This window comes from Pristis pectinata, chromosome 25 (assembly GCF_009764475.1).
Source record: "Pristis pectinata isolate sPriPec2 chromosome 25, sPriPec2.1.pri, whole genome shotgun sequence".
In the NCBI taxonomy this organism is placed as follows: Eukaryota; Metazoa; Chordata; class Chondrichthyes; order Rhinopristiformes; family Pristidae; genus Pristis; species Pristis pectinata.
Genome location: NC_067429.1, coordinates 32239849 through 32256069, shown reverse-complemented (window position 1 = coordinate 32256069; position 16221 = coordinate 32239849). Strand labels below are relative to the sequence as shown.

The following is a 16221-nucleotide window of genomic DNA, read 5'->3' as shown; positions in this document are numbered from 1 at the left end:
GTTGGACAAACTTGTGTCGTTTTCTCTGGAGTATCAGAGGCTGAGGGGAGACCTGATGGAAGTTTATAAAATTATGAGGCACGGATAGACAGCCAGAATCTTTTTCCCAGGGTAGAAATGTTGAGTACTAGAGGACATGCATTGAAGGTGAGAGGGGAAATGCCTAAAGGAGATGTGTGGGGCAAGTTTTTTTTAAGCATAGAGAGTGGTGGGTACCTGGGACAGGCTGCTGAGGGGAGTGGTGGAAACAGATATGATGGTGGTGTTTAAGAGGCTGTTAGACACATGAACATGCAGGGAACGGAAGGATGTGGATCACGTACAGGCAGAAGGGATTAGTTTAATTCGGCCTTGTGTTCGGTGCAGATACTGTGGGCTGAAGGGCCTGCTCCTGTGCTGTACTGTTCTATGCTTGGTTCTAAACTGCCGTAATTTACAGTGACCAATTACAGAACACCTTGAAAATAATAATAGGATTGAACAGAGCCATCATGGAATTATGAAGGGAACATCAGGTCTGACTAATCTGCTGGAATTCCTAGATGTCTTAATTCCAGGGTTGCAGATGATACTAAACTAGGTGGGACTGTGAGAGTGGGGAGGTTTTAAGGTGATACAAAGAATCTGGGTGGGAACATGGCAGATGGAACATTCTGGGGGAAATGCAAGGTTACCCATGTTCGTGCATGTAATAGAAAAGCAGAGTCTTTATTAAGTGTTGATGTTCAAACAGACCTGGTTACGTTCGTACACAGTTCACTGATGGTTGACGTGCAAGTGCACAAAGAGATTAGGAGGGCAAAAGGTACGTTTATCTTTATTATGAGAGGATCTGAATACAGCAATAAGGAAGTCTTATTGCAATTGTGTGGAGCTTTGGTGAGGCTGCACCTGGAGTATGTGCACAGTTTTGGTTTCCTTACCCAAGGAAGGATGTACTTGCCAGAGAGGGAGTGCAGCAAAGGTTCACTAGACGGGTTCCAGGGATGGTGGGTTTGCCATGTGAAGAAAGATGGACTGCATTCTCTGGAGTTTAGAAGAATGAGAGGAGATCGCATCAAAACTTATAAAACACCTAAAGGAGTCGACAGGCTAGATACATTCAGAATGTTTCCCCTGGCTAAGGACCAGGGACACAGTTTGAGAATAAGAGGTAAGCATTGAGGACTTAAATCAGTCCTTCACTCAGATGGTGGTGAACCTTTGGAATTCTCAAGCCTGGATAACTGTGGAAGCTCAGTCATCATGTTTATTCAAAACAGAAGTCGATAGGGTTCTGGGCCATCAGGATACGTGGATAGGGCAGGAAAATGGCATGAGGTAGAAGGTGAGGCTTGGAGGACCAAATGGTCCACTCCTGCTATTTGTTACGTGTGCATGATCTCATTCACCCTCTACTGCATGGTCAGGGGTCTGGGCTGGTGGCAGTCACACAGAAACAGCAACGTCTGAGAGGTGCACATGACCAAAGGTGTGACTGGTCCCCATCCTACCATGGTCTATCGTCATGTCCTCCTCCCCCCACTCTCCCACCTCCCCCCCCTCCCACAGTGAGCCACTGACCAGCCCCCATCCCCCACCCCCTCCGCATTGTGGCCACTGCCTCCCTCTCCCTCCCACCCCCGGGTGGTTTCAGCAGCTCTGCCTGGTGCTCCTGAAAGCAGCTGAACCCCAGTCTGCCACAGTGGATGTGTCCACTACACACCCACCCTGACTACCCCCACCCTCCCAAAGCCTGCATTTCCACTGCAGATACCAAGCCTGGACACATTGGCTATGGAGATTAAGAAACTACAGTCCAAGGCACAACAGTCAACAAGCGAGTGCTAACACAGAAAGAATTAGTACAGACTTTACATTGTCCCTTTATGGCCAATTAACCCAACAGGGAAGCTTCTATAGCTGTGGTTTACAGGAGAAGTTAAGGAAATGTTTATAATGTTACCAGAAGAGCAGTAGCCCCAGGGACTGGGAAACTTTCAGAGTTCAGCAAAGGAAGATTAAGAAATTAATAAAGAAAGAGAAAGTTGAAAACAAGAGTCAACTAGCAAGAAATATAAAAACACTCAGAGCTTCTATAAAGGTGCAAGAAGGAAAAAAAAAGTAGCCGGTTAATGTGAGAGCCTTATGACTAGGTCAGGAGGAATCATATTGGGAGTAAGGAAACAGCAGAAAAATTCTGCAGTTTGTTTAATTTTAACAGAGCTCATAGAATTCTACAACATAGAAAAAGGCCGTTCAGCCCACCTTACCTGTGCTGACCATTATGCCATCTAACTAATCCTACTCACCTGCACTAATTCCACATCCCTCAATGCTTTGCTCATTCAAGTAACTGTCCAGCTTTACTAGATGGAGTAGATGTCTCCACCTTAAGCAGTTCGCATTTCAGAATGTGGCAGAGCAGAGGCTCTCATTCAGAAAGGAGTTGCTGTGCAATGGCGAGGCATTCCCAGTTCACCTGCAGTCACCACTTCATGGAGCCACATCACGTGGCAAGGTTATCCTGTTAACTGCGTGCTGGTGTAGCCAGGCTGCGTGGGTTAGCTCCCAGCATTCCAAATCAGACCAAGCACCACGTTAGTCCAAACTGTTTTCTTGGAAGTCCTTCTGAAGTAGACTTGCACAGATGTGTTGGTTTATTTACTCACCGACTAGCTGTGGATGTCTCTGACGTTAATCCCTCATGAAGAATCAAGTCTAGAGGCAGAAATGGGGCAGCAGATTTTCTGCCCCAGATGGGTTTTGACAGCAATCGAGTAAGTCCACAGCTACTGTTACTAGGACTACTTTTAAATACTAGCTTTCTTTACTGAACATAGGTTTAATTACTTGAACTTAAATCCTCAAATGGTGTGGTGGGATTTGAACTTGTGTCTCTGGATGGATAGCCAAGACCTCTACCTGCTAACTTAACCACTACACTGCTGTAGCCCCTGGTGGGAGTTGCTGACTCTGGCTGGATACTTCCACATCACGACTTGCTGTGTCTCTGCCTGCCCACCCAGAGCTGTACAACTACCACAGGCGGCAGGGGCTTCTCGATTGTTCCTCCGCAACCTTGTTCCCTCTTATAGTGACTTCAGAACTAATGAACACAGGTGCTCAAAGAGGTCATAAAACTTTATTTCTGGTTGTCTCCTCAGTTTAGCCGTTGCAGAGTCCAGGAGTGGAATTGTCATCCTCTGGAGACCCCAGGCCATTCTTTTTTTTTGAGATTGGCAAACTATCCCAGCACACAGACTTTTCAGAAGAATGAGCGATGCAGCCCTGAGATATAGAGCTGCTTTTTTTGACATTAACGTAGGGGTAGAGACTCCCTCCACTCAGCCTCTTTTCAATTCTGCACACTCCCTGCAGCACCTACCAGGACTTTAATTTCTCCTGCATCTTTTGCACTGCTCGCTGACCCTCCAGACGTTAGCTGTGTGCTCAGTGACAGCGGCAGCCTGCGCAGTGGGAGTGCAGGCTAAGAGCAGTCTTACCTGCAGCAGCTGGGTGAGATGACAACTCCAAGGAACCTGGGGCCAGGTGAGTAGAATCCGTCCATTTTCAAACACAGGAAGGGGCACATGTAGAAATAAATCACAGAAAGAAACGTCATTTAGAAACCAAACAATGAGGCACGTTAGTCCTTTTCAATACCGGGGCGTCACAGGCGAGATGGGCATTTGTTGTGCAGCACTAACTGCCCTCGAGAAGGTGGTGATAAGTCATTTCTCGAACTGCAGCTGTCCCTCTGGTGAAGATATTCCACAGTTCTGTTGGGGAGGGAGTTCCAGGATTTAGACCCAGCAACAGTGCAGGACTGGCAATAAATTTACAAGTCAAGATAGCATACGACTTGTAGGGGAATATTTGGGTGGTGATGTTCCCATGTGCCTGCTGCCCTTGGTGATAGAGATGGCAGATTTGGGCACAGTTATTGGAGTAGCCTGGGCAAGTAAAGGCAGCACATTTTGCGGATGCTTCCCACCGCAGTAACGTGCACTGGTGGTTGAGTGAATGAGTGTTTAAAGTGGTCAACTGCATGAAATTCAAGCAGGCTGCTTTCTCCTGGATGATGTTGAGCTTCCCGAGAATTGCACATCAGAATCCCTGATTTGTGGCTTACAGCTGGTGAAAAGCCTTGGGGAGACGGGAGGTGCAGGATCCCCAGCCTCTGACCTGCTCTGGAAGCCACTGTATTCATGTGGCTGGACCATAACCCCAGGATGCTCACGGTGGGGTCTCTGGGATAGCATTACCACTGAAAATCAAGGGTGGGTGGCTAGACTCTCTCCTTGATGTTATTTCTTTGGTGTTTTCCTGGCACAATTGGTTCTAATGGTAGAACTGCTGCCTCAAAGCTCCAGTGACCCAGGTTCAATCCTGATCTCCAGTGCCATTTGATGAATTTACATATTGTCTAGACCAAGTGAGTTTCCCCAGGGCTCTGGTTTCCCCCCCAGATGGTCAGGACATTCTGGTTGCTGGGTTAACTGGCTATTGGGAATTATTTCCACAGCAGGTGGCAGGTGAGAGGAAGTGGGGTGTTGATAGAATAGGTTACAGGGGAGTAAGTGGGCAATGGGTCTGTTCGGTGAGCCAACATCTGATGAGAATATTACTGGCCATGTCGCGCTCTTGCCGAGTGTTGTTCAGCTCTTGATGCATTCAGCCATGGGCTGCATCATTTGCTGAGGAGTTGAGTGGAATTGAACATTGTGCAAGTAGCAGTGAACATCCCCACTCCTGAAGGCATGATGGGAGGGTCCCAGAGTGCTGCAGTCAGAGTGTGGGCTTCGGTGAGGAGGACCATTGGTGACTAGCGATCAGGTGGGTATTTTGCATATTGTTGGGGGAGGTAGCCTCCCAGCAGAAAGCAGCAACAGCCAAGTTTGTGGCACCATGGTTGACACTGCTGGACCACAGGAGAGGAAAATGACTAGAAAGGCTACAGTGGTAGGGAACTTGATCGTGAGGGGAACACTTGAGCGTTTCTGTGGCTATGAGGGAGACTCCCAGAGGCCTCCCTGATGCCAGGGCCAGGGGTGTCTCAGAGCAGCTGCAGGCCATTCTGAAATGGGAGGGTGATCAGCAAGCGGTTATGGTACAACAGGTAGAAAGAGGAATGAGCTTCTGCAACTTGAATTTAGGGAGTTAGGTAGAAGGTTACAGAGCAGGACTTAAGGTTGTAACCTCTTGATTACTACCTGCGCCACATGCAAGTGAGGACAGAAATAGGACGATAGGTCGGATGAATGTGTGACTAAAGGGATGGTTCAGGAGGGACGGCTTTTGATACTTGGATTACCTCTGGGGCAGGTGGGTGCTGTACAGAGAGGACCAGTTGCAACTGAACTGGAAGGGTCACAATATCCTTGCAGGCCGATGGGGAGGACTTGACGGGGAGGACTTCAGCAAGGCCTTTGATGAGGTCCCGCATAGTAGACTGGTCCAGAAGATTAGATCACATGGGATCCAGGGTGAGCTAGCCAATTGGATACAAAATTAGTTTGGTGGAAGGAGTCAGAGGGAGGTAGTGGAGGATTGTTTTCCAGATTGGAGGCCTGCGACCAGTGGTGTGCCGCAGGGATCAGTGCTGCGTGCTCTGTTGTTTGTTGAGAATGTTGGTGGCATGATCAGTAAATTTGCGGATGACACCAAAATTGGTGTGTGGTGGACAGTGAAGAAGTTGTCTAAGGTTACAACAGGATCGAGATCAACTGGGAAGGTGGGCAAAGGAACGGCAGATGGAGTTTAACTCAGACAAGTATGAAGTGATGCATTTTGGGAAGTTAATGCAGGGGAGTATTGTAGAACCTTGAGAAAGAAGTGCATAGTTCATTGAAAGTTGTGACACAGGTAGACAGGGTGACAAAGATGGCATATGGCATGCTTGCCTTGATTGGACAGGGTACAAGACGTGGGATGTCATGTTACAGCTATACAAGATGTTGGTGAGAGTGGAGTATTGTGTGCGGTTCTGATCACCATACTTTAGGAAGGATGTGATTAAGCTGGAAAGGGTGCAGAAAAGATTCACAAGGATGTCTGGAGGCCTTGAGTTACAAGGAGAGACTGGAAAAAGCTGCGACTGTTTTCCCTGGACCGAAGGAGGCTGAGGGGTGACCTTGTAGAGGTTTATAAAATAATGTGAGGCACAGATGAGTTAGATGGTCACAATCTTTTTCCCAGGGTAGGGGAGTCTAAAACTAGAGGGCACAAATTTAAGGAGGGGGTAAAGATTTAAAGGGGACCTGAGGAGCAAGTTTTTCCCCACACAGTGGGTGGTGGGTGTGTGGAACGAGCTGCCAGAGGAAGTGGTAGAGGTGGGTACTTGAAGAGTGGTATTTGAAAGACATTTGGACAGGTACATGGATAGGAAAGGTTTAGAGGTATATGGGCCAAATGCAGGCAAATGACTCAGGAAGGCACCTTGGTCAGCATGGATGAGTTGGGCTGAAGGGCCCATTTCCATGCTGTACAACTGTACAAACTATTTTGGCGGGGGGTGAGATGCAGAGACAGACAGCAGGTGAGGAGATAGAGTCAAATAAACCAGGAGATAGAGTCCAAACAAGTCCAGTAGACAGAGTAGACGGGGGTATGAAAAGGCACATGGGAGGACTGGTAGGTTAAACTGTGTTTATTTTAATGCAAAGAACATGTCAGGTAAGACTACAGAACTTAAAGCATTAATCAACACGTGGGTATACTACCATTGCTGCTATCACAGAAGGACAGGACTGGCAGCTCAACATTCCTGGGTATAGAGTTTCAGGTGTGACAGAGGCAGAGGGAAAAGAGGAGGGGACACTGCAATATTGATTAGGGACAGCAACACAGCCGTTCTCAAGGACGATGTCCAGGAAGGCTCTTCAAATGAGGCCGTTTGGGTAGAACTTGGAAATAAATGTGTGATCACTCTGCTGGGGTTATACTGCAGGCCCCCAACAGACAGTGGGAGTGAGGGGAGCAGACCTGTAGTCAAATCACAGAAAGGTGCAAGAGGAAGAGGGTTCCAGTAGTGGGGGATGTTAACTTGACTGGGATTACCTCAGTGCAATTAGATGGGGAAGAGGAGAGCATTCTGAGCCAGCATGTAGATGTCCCACTAGTAAAGGGGTTGTACTGGACCTAATCTGGGGAAGTGAAGCCAGGCAAATGATGTGTCAGTGGGGGAGCTTTTTGGGGATAGTAGTTTTGCAGTAATTATGAAAAGGAATGAGGATAATCTGGAAGTTCTTCCACTGGGGGAAAGGCCAATTTCAATAACATAAGACAGTATCTGACAAAAGGCAACTGGTTGTGGGAGATCAGCATTCACGTGGCAGTCTTTTAAAAGTGAGACAGTGAGAGTTCAGAGCCATGGAGTGGCGCAGCTGGTGGAGCCTCTGCCTCACAGCGCCAGAGAACTGGGTTCAATCCTGACATCGGGTGCTGTCTGTGTGGAGTTTGCACGTTCCCCCTGTGACTGCGTGGGTTTCTCTCTGGGTGCTCTCATTTCCTCCCACATCACACCCTGGTCACTCCCTCTCCTGTCAGGCAGGAGATACAAAAGCTCAAGAGCAACAGACTCAAGGCCAGCTTCTATCGCATTATCAGACTCTTGAACAGATCTCTCTCCCAACCTACCTCGTCGTGGCCCTTGCACTTTATTCGTCTGCTTGCACTTCACTTTGTGCAAGTGTAACATTATATTCTGCATTGTTTTGTTTTTACTACCTTGATGTACTTGTGTATGGCATGATCTGTTTGGATGGCACACAGAACAAAAGCTTTTCACTCTATCTTGGTACATGTGACAATAATAAACCAATACCAATCAATGAAGAGCTGATGCTGGCATGGCTGAGGGCACTGCCCTGTGGGACACTTGGGGCTGGAGTGATTGACCTCCCAACAACCACAACCATCTTCCTTTGTGTGAGTGCTTTCTATTGGAGTGTCTCTCTTTGACGCCCACTGACTTCAACTTTACCAGGGCTCCTTCACGCCACACTCAGTTAAATGCTGCCTTGATGTCACCTCATCTCTGGAATTCAGCTCTTTGGTCCATGTTTGGACCCAGACTGTGATAAGGTCTGGAGTGGAGTGTTCCTGGCAAAACCCAAACTGGTCATCAGTGAGCATGTTATTGGTGGGTAAGTACCACATGATAGCATTGACGATGACATCTTCTATCACTTGGCTTATGATCAAGAGTAGACTGTCAGGCAGTAATCAGCTGGATTGGATTTGTCCTGTTTTTTTATGAACAGGATGTTGATGGGCCAAGTGGCCTAATTCAGTCCTACATCTAATGGCAATTTTCCACGTTGCTGGACAGATGTCAGGGTTGTACCAAGAAATCTGGAGAATTAAGAAAAACATACAACAATGAACAGTGGTGCACTATGGAGGCAAATGGGCAAAAGTAGGGTGTAGACACGCACACAGAGGGAACTGGGCTCAGGGTAACACACAGATGTCTCAGCAACCTGTACTTGTCCTGTTTCAACAACCTGTGGGTATAAGTTACAGGAAAACTTCACTGGCCAGAGAGCAGGGTGTTGATTTCTGGAGTGGGCAGGATAGAAAGAACAAAGTTACACAAGTTCAGTCATCTACGTCTAGCTCCACAGACATCTACCGTAGCAAATGCCTGTAATCTGCACCAGAGCCCGGAACCTGTGCTCAGGAACTGAACAGAGCCAGAAGCAGGCCATTCAGCCCTCAAGACTGCCCCTACATTCACTGAGATCATGGGTTTACTTTTCACCTTGGTGCCACCTTCCTGCACTAATCCTCAATTTCCTTCAATCCAAGCATCTACCCATCCCATCCTGAAATATACTCAGTGACTGAACTTGCAAAGGTTCACCACCCAGCAGGTGAAGAAGTTTCTTCTCATCTCAGTTCTGAATGGCCGAGACCTTATTTTGAGACTGTGCCCCCTGGTTCTAGACACACCAACCAGCTGCCCGTCACCTCGATACCTAACCTGTTAACCTTATCAGAATTTCTGTAGATTTCAATGAGGTCATCTCTTACTGTTGGAGACTACAGAGGACATTTATTAGTCTACTTAAACTTTTCTCATGTGATAAATCACTCATCTCAGGAGTCCATCAGGTGAACCTTTGCTACACTCCCTCCATCAAAAGTACACCCTTCCTTAGGTAGGGAGACCAGACCCGAGCACAATATGCTAGATGCAATCTCACTAGGGTCCTATATAATTGTAGAAATAGGTCATTCCTCTTACAGGGGATAGAACAGCACAGGACAGGCCCAGCGGCCCGTTATGTTGTGCTGAACTAATTAAACCAATATTCCTAATTAATCTATTCCCTCTTCCCCGCACATTGACCATATCCTTCACTTCTCTGCATATTCATGTGCCTATCTGAATGTCCCTTAAACACTCCGATGCTATATGCCTCCACCACCACCCCTGGCAGTGCATTCCAGGCCCCCACCACTCTGTGCAAAACAACCTGCCTAACATATCTCCTTTGCACTTTTCCCCCACTCACCTTAAGTACATACCCTCTAGTACTGGGACATTTCAATCCTAGAGTCATACAGCACAACCTTTGGCCCAACCAGTCCATGCCAACCACAGTGCCCACCCAGCTAGTCCCAATTTCCTGCGTTCGGCCCATATCCCTCCAAGCCCCGCCCCTCCATGTACCTATCCAAGTGCTTCTTAAATGGTACTATTGTACTTTAAGAAGGGGCCGAGGAGAGCAAGAAGGGGACATGAAAAGGCTTTGGCAAGTAGGGTTAAGGAGAATCCCAAGGCTTTTTTCTCATATGTGAAGAGCAGAAGGATGACGAGAGTAAAGGTAGGTCCGATTAGAGACAAAGGTGGGAAGATGTGCCTGGAAGCTGTGGAAGTGAGTGAGGTTCTCATTGAATACTTCTCTTCAGTATTCACCAAGGAGAGGGGTCTTGATGACGCTGAGGACAGTGTTGGTAAGGTTAATGTTCTAGAGCATGTAGATATCAACAGAGAGGATGTGTTGGAGCTGTTAGAAAATATTAGGACAGATAAGTCCCCGGGGCCTGACGGAATATTCCCCAGGCTGCTTCGAGAGGCGAGGGAGGAGATCACTGAACCGTTGGCTAGGATCTTTGAGTCCTCGTTGTCCATGGGAATGGTACCGGAGGATTGGAGGGTGGCAAATGTTGTCACCTTATTCAAAAAAGGTAGTAGGGATAGTCCAGGGAATTACAGACCGCTGAGCCTTACGTCTGTGGTGGGCAAGCTGTTGGAAAGGATTCTTAGAGATAGGATCTATGAGCATTTAGAGAATCATGGACTGATTAGGGACAGCCAGCATGGCTTTGTGAAGGGAAGATCTTGCCTCACAAGCCTGATAGGATTCTTTGAGGAGGTGACCAGGAAGATTGATGACGGTAGTGCAGTAGATGTGGTCTAGTGGATTTTAGTAAGGCATTTGACAAGGTTCTGCATGGTAGGCTTCTTCAGAAGGTCAGAGGCCAAGGGATCCAGGGAGGCTTGGCCGTGTGGATTCAGAATTGGCTTGCCTGTAGAAAGCAGAGGGTTGTGGTGGAGGGAGTGCATTCAGATTGGAGGATGTGACTAGTGGTGTCCCACAAGGATCGGATCTGGGACCTCTACTTTTCGTGATATTTATTAATGACTTGGATGAGGGGGTGGAAGGGTGGGTTAGCAAGTTGGTAGACGACACAAAGTTTGGTGGTATTGTGGATAGTGCGGAGGGCTGTCGAAACTTGCAGAGGGATATTGATAGGATGCAGAGCTGGGCTGAGAAGTGACAGGTGGAGTTCAATCCAGAGAAGTGTGAGGCGGTACACTATGGAAGGACAAACTCCAAGGTGGAGTACAAAGTTAATGGCAGGATTCTGGGCAGTGTCGAGGAGCAGAGGGATCTGGGGGTTCATATCCACAGATCACTGAAAGTTGCCTCACGGGTGGATAGGGTAGTTAAGAAAATTTATGGGATGTTAGCTTTCATAAGTCGTGGGATCCAGTTTAAGAGCTGTGAGGTAATGATGCAAGCTCTACAAAACTCTGGTTAGACCACACTTGGAGTACTGTGTCCAGTTCTGGTCGCCGCATTATAGGAAGGATGTGGAGGTGTTGGAAAGGGTGCAGAGGAGATTTACCAGGATGCTGCCTGGATTGGAGAGTATGGATTATGAGGAGAGACTAAAGGAGCTAGGGCTTTACTCTTTGGAGAGGAGGAGGATGAGGGGAGACATGATAGAGGTATACAAAATATTAAGAGGAATAGAGTGGACAGTCAGTGCCTCTTTCCCAGGGCACCAATGCTCAATACAAGAGGGCATGGCTTTAAGGTAATGGGTGGGAAGTTCAAGGGAGATTTTTCACCCAGAGAGTGGTTGGGGCATGGAATGCGCTGCTTGGGGTGGTGGTGGAGGCTGATACGTTGGTCAAGTTCAAGAGATTGTTAGATAAGCATATGGAGGAATTTAAAATAGAGGAGTATATGGGAGGAAGGAGTTAGATAGTCTTAGGCGTGGTTTAAAGGTTGGCACAACATGGTGGTCCGAAGGGCCTGTATTGTGCAGTATTGTTCTATGTTTTATGGTACCTGGCTCAACCACTTCCCTCTGGCAGCTCGTTCCATATACTCACCACCCTCTGCGTGAAAAAGTTGCCCCTTTTAAATCTTTCCCCTCTCACCCTAAATCTACGCCCCCTAGTTTTGGACTCCCCTACCCTGGAGAAAAGGCTGCTCCCATCCACCTTATCTACACCCCTCATGATTTTATAAACCTCCAAGGAATAAAGACCCAGCCTGGCCAACCTCTCCCTATAACTCAGGCCCTCTGGTCCTGGCAACATCCTCGTAAATCTTCTGTTTCCAGTTTAACCACATCTTTCCTATAACAGGGTGACCAAAACTGTACACAGTGCTCCAAGTGTGGCCTCACCAATGACTTATACAACTGCAACATAATGACCCAACTCTGATACTCAGTGCCCTGACTGATGAAGGCCAGTGTGCCACAAGCCTTCTTTACCACCCTGTTTACCTGTGATGCCATGTTCAGGGAACAATATACTTACACTCCAAGGTCCCTCTGTTCTACATCACTCTCCAAGGCCTTACCGTTCACTGTGAAAGTCCTACACTGGTTTGACTTCCCAAAGTGCAGCACTGCATACTTATCTGATTTAAACTCCATTTGCCATTCCTTGGCCCACTTACCCAAATGATCAAGATCCCCCTGTAATTTCTGATAACCTTCTTCATTGTCTACAATACCACCTATTTTAGTGTCATCTGCAAACTTACTAATAATGCCTTGTGCATTCTCGTTCAAATTGTTTATATAAATGTCAAGCATCAGCAGGCCCAGCACCGGTCCCTGAGGCACATCACGAGCCACAGGCCTCCAGTCCGAGAAACAACCTTCCACTGTCACCCTCTGCTTCCTGCCATCAAGCCATTCTGTATCCACTTAGCCAGCTCTCCCTGGATCCCATGTGATCTAACCTTCTAGACTAACCTGACAAATCTGTTGTCAAAGACCTCACTAAGGTCCATATAGACAACATCCACCGCTCTGCCCTCATCAATCCCCTTGGTTACCTCTTCAAAAACTTGAATAGATTTGTCAGACACGATTTCCCACACACAAAGCTGCGTTGGCTATCCCTAATCAGACCTTGCCTATCCAAACGTTGATAGATCCTGTCACTCAGAATCCCCTCCAGTAACTTACCCACCACTGATTTCAGGCTCACTGGCCTGTAGTTCCCTGACTTGTCTTTGCTGCACTTAAGGTACAACATTAGCCACCCTTCAGTCTTCCAGAACTTCATCTGTGCCTAAACATGATTCAAGTATCCCTGCACACTTTCTTCCCTAGCTTCCCACAAAGTCTGAAGATGCACTCTTCCTCAACCACCATGCCCCACGAGCCTCTGGATGGCCAGAATTCACGCTGTGATTCAGCTCTTCAGACACTGGGGGGGAAGTTGAGGAGAACCATGATGATGACCTAACCCTGTGGCAGAGATTGCAGACCTTGGTGAGATCATACCTGGACTACTGTGAACAGTTTTGGTTTCCTTATCCAAGGAAGCACGTACTTGCCACAGCGGGAGTGCAGTGAAGATTCACTGGACTGGTTCCAGGGACGGTGGGTTTGCCGTATGAGGAGAGATTGAGGAGACTGGGATTGTGTTCTCACGAGTTAGGATGAATGAGAGGAGGTTGAAAATAAATTCTTCAAGTGTTTGGGAGGCTGAACTCACTGGCCTGTAATTACCTGGCTTATCCCTGCTGCCCTTCTTGAACAAAAGGACTACATTTGCTGCCCTCTGGTCACCTATCACCTCGTCTGTGGCTAGTGAAGATTTAAAATTCTGTGTCAGGGCCGCACCACTGCCTCCCTGAAATCTCCATTTTTCCCTGGTTGAAGAGTCAGGGACCAGGTGCCATGGTTTTTAAGGGCCAAGCAAATGAGGACTGCAATGAGGAAAATGTCTTCAGTCAGGGTGTGGTGAGACTTTAGAACTCTCCATCCCGGGGAGATATGGAGCCTCAGTCATTGTGTGAACGGTAGGATTCTACAGACCGGGGGACATGGGGAGATTGCAGGAAAATGGAGCTGGGGTAGATCAGCTGTGAGCTTAATTAATGGGTGAGCAGGCTCCAAGTGTTGAACGGCTCACTCCTGCTCCAAATCTTCTTTCAAAGGGAACACACTGAATGGTGGGTGTTGTGGGAATGTGCTGAACAGCAGGGTAGAGGGTGGACAGTAGAGGGAACACATGTAAGATGAAGTTTAGAGGGAGCACACTTAACTGCAGCACAGAGAAAGTACACTGAGGAGTTGGGTGGTGAAGGAATATTGAATCCTTTGCCATGGGGCGATGCTCAACTGTGGTGTGGGGGTGTGGGACACTGGACCATGGGCTGCATTCCGACAATTGGACCTGGAGGAGTACGGAGGAGACACTGAAGCGTAGGGTAAAGAGGGAACTCACTGAAGCTGGAACACATTGAACAGTGGGAAACAGGCAGAAGGAAGTGAACTGGGGTATAGATGGGACACAAGGAACAGGAGAACAAAGGGGGAATGTACTAAACAGAGAGAGATTGGGGAACACACTGAAGTTTACAAAACCCCAAAAACTGCAGATGCTGGAATTCTGAAATAAAATAGAAAATGCTGAACAGACTGAGTGGGACAGGCAGCATCTGTGGAGAGAGAAACAGTTACATTTCATGTTGAAGACTTCATCAAGTGGTAAAGAGAAAACAAGTTAACTTTATATTACAGAGAGTGTGGGGAAGGCAACTACCGGACGAAGGAAGTTCCTTTGATAGGGTGAGGCCAGGGTTGCCATGGGGATGAGCTGTGGACAAAGTATCCTGGTTGATGGACTAACAAAGGGCAGTTAGAGAAAATACAAATGAAGGTAACATAAAGCTGCAATAAAATGCCCAGCAGGCTGAGAGAAAAAGGGAGCTAATATCACAGATGAAAGACTCAGAAGGAATGACCAGATCTGATGGAGACTGAGAAAACAAGTTAACTAACAGACAGAAGATGAAGCATTTTACCTCAAGCTTATGTTGGGCTTTTTGTAACAATGTTAGAAGCCCCAGACAGACAGGTCAGAGTGGGATATAGAATTAAAGCAGGAAGCAACAGGAACCTCAGGGTTGCTCCTGCGGACTGACCATTGTTGCTCTGCAGACTGATCACCCAGTCTGTGTTTGGCTTCTCCAATGCAGAGGAGACCACGTTGTGAACAGTGGATAGGAAGTGAAAGTGGATCGTTGTACTGAAGATTATGGTTTGGGTTTACAGAGAGAGCAGGCTATTCACTGGGTAACAGAGTACGTACAGGGTAGGTAACATACTGTGGGCTGCAATGGAACTCAGTGAACATTAGGGAATGGTGGAAAACCCTCCTGTGGTTACTGGGTGTTCACAGTGAATAGAGAGGTAATCCACTGTAAACAAGGGGATATGGAGGGGTAACACTGACCAATTTTGGTTGGAACCACGAGGTGACTGTTGCATTGAAAGGAATCTGTGGGACAGTATTATTTCACGTGGACATGTTTGTCAAAGCATACGAGACATTTATCATGTTGAATAAATGGATGTGACATTGTTCTAACCACGGCCCTTTGTATGGGGGCTGGTCAGCTCTGCATTCACACTGTGATGGACAAATTTGTGCTTGTAAGTGAATGGCCGTGGCAGGCCGGTGTGAGCTCTGTAGCTGGTACACCACAAAAGAGGATGAAAATGACGATACTGAAGTTGTCCAGCACTTACCCTCGGACGATGGCGATGTCTTCGGTTCCGATGCATCTGAAACTGGTTCATCTGAGACAGGAGAGGAATCTGAAAGAAGATGCGAGTAGAATAGGCTGTAAGTTTTGCTGAAAGACACTTCCTGTTTCCGTTGTTCAAACAGCATCAACGACTCATCTTGAATATGAAAACTGGGACAGATCTCAGGTATAATGTGCCTTAAAACACAAACACAGTCTGGTGTAACCACCTATGGCAGCAGTCTAGATATGGACAACTGACTCTATACCATGAATTCTGTAGGACTTCAAACCACAGTAATGATCTAGTTAGAACATCAGAGAAATGAAAGATGGAATTCAATCCTGATAAGTGTGGGGTGATGCTTTTTAAGGTGTCGGGAAGGACATACGCCATGAATAATGGGGCCTGAGGGGGTATTGAGGAACAGAGACCTTGGTGTATAATTCCAAAGACAGCAGCACAAGCAGATTGTGGTGGAGGCAGCAGATGGGATGCTTGCCTTCATTAGTAGGGGCGTAGAGTATGAGAGTAGGGAAATCCTTTGACACTCACCAATTTTTATTGATGCAGCATAGAGGGCATCCTATCTGGATGCATCATGGCTTGGTACAGCAACTGCTCTGCCCAGGACCATAAGAAACTGCAGAGAGTTGTGGACACAGCCCAGTGCATCACAGAAACCAGCCTCCCCTCCATGGACTGTCTATACCTCTTGCTGCCTTTGTGAAGCAGCCAGCATAATCAAAAACCCACTCACCCAGGTCATTCTCTCTTCTCTCCTCCCCCATCAGGCAGAAGATACAGGAACATGAGGGTACATACCACCAGGCTCAAGGACAGCTTCTATCCCACTGTGATAAGACAATTGAACGGTTCTCTTATACAATGAGATGGACTCTTGACCTCACAATCTACCTTGTTTGACCTTTC

At 47.4% G+C, this 16221-nt stretch overlaps 1 protein-coding gene across 1 annotated transcript in view; it reads right to left on the bottom strand.

The window, feature by feature from the left end:
* The window catches only part of maptb (microtubule-associated protein tau b), a 72380-nt gene that overhangs the window by 31490 nt on the left and 24669 nt on the right, over window positions 1–16221 (bottom strand). Inside the window, exons 3-4 of the mRNA XM_052038446.1 lie at window positions 15289–15357; window positions 3486–3521 (exon numbers count right to left, since the gene is read on the bottom strand). Of these exons, the coding sequence (XP_051894406.1) occupies window positions 3486–3521; window positions 15289–15357 (105 nt within the window). The remainder of the gene's footprint in view (window positions 1–3485; window positions 3522–15288; window positions 15358–16221) is intronic.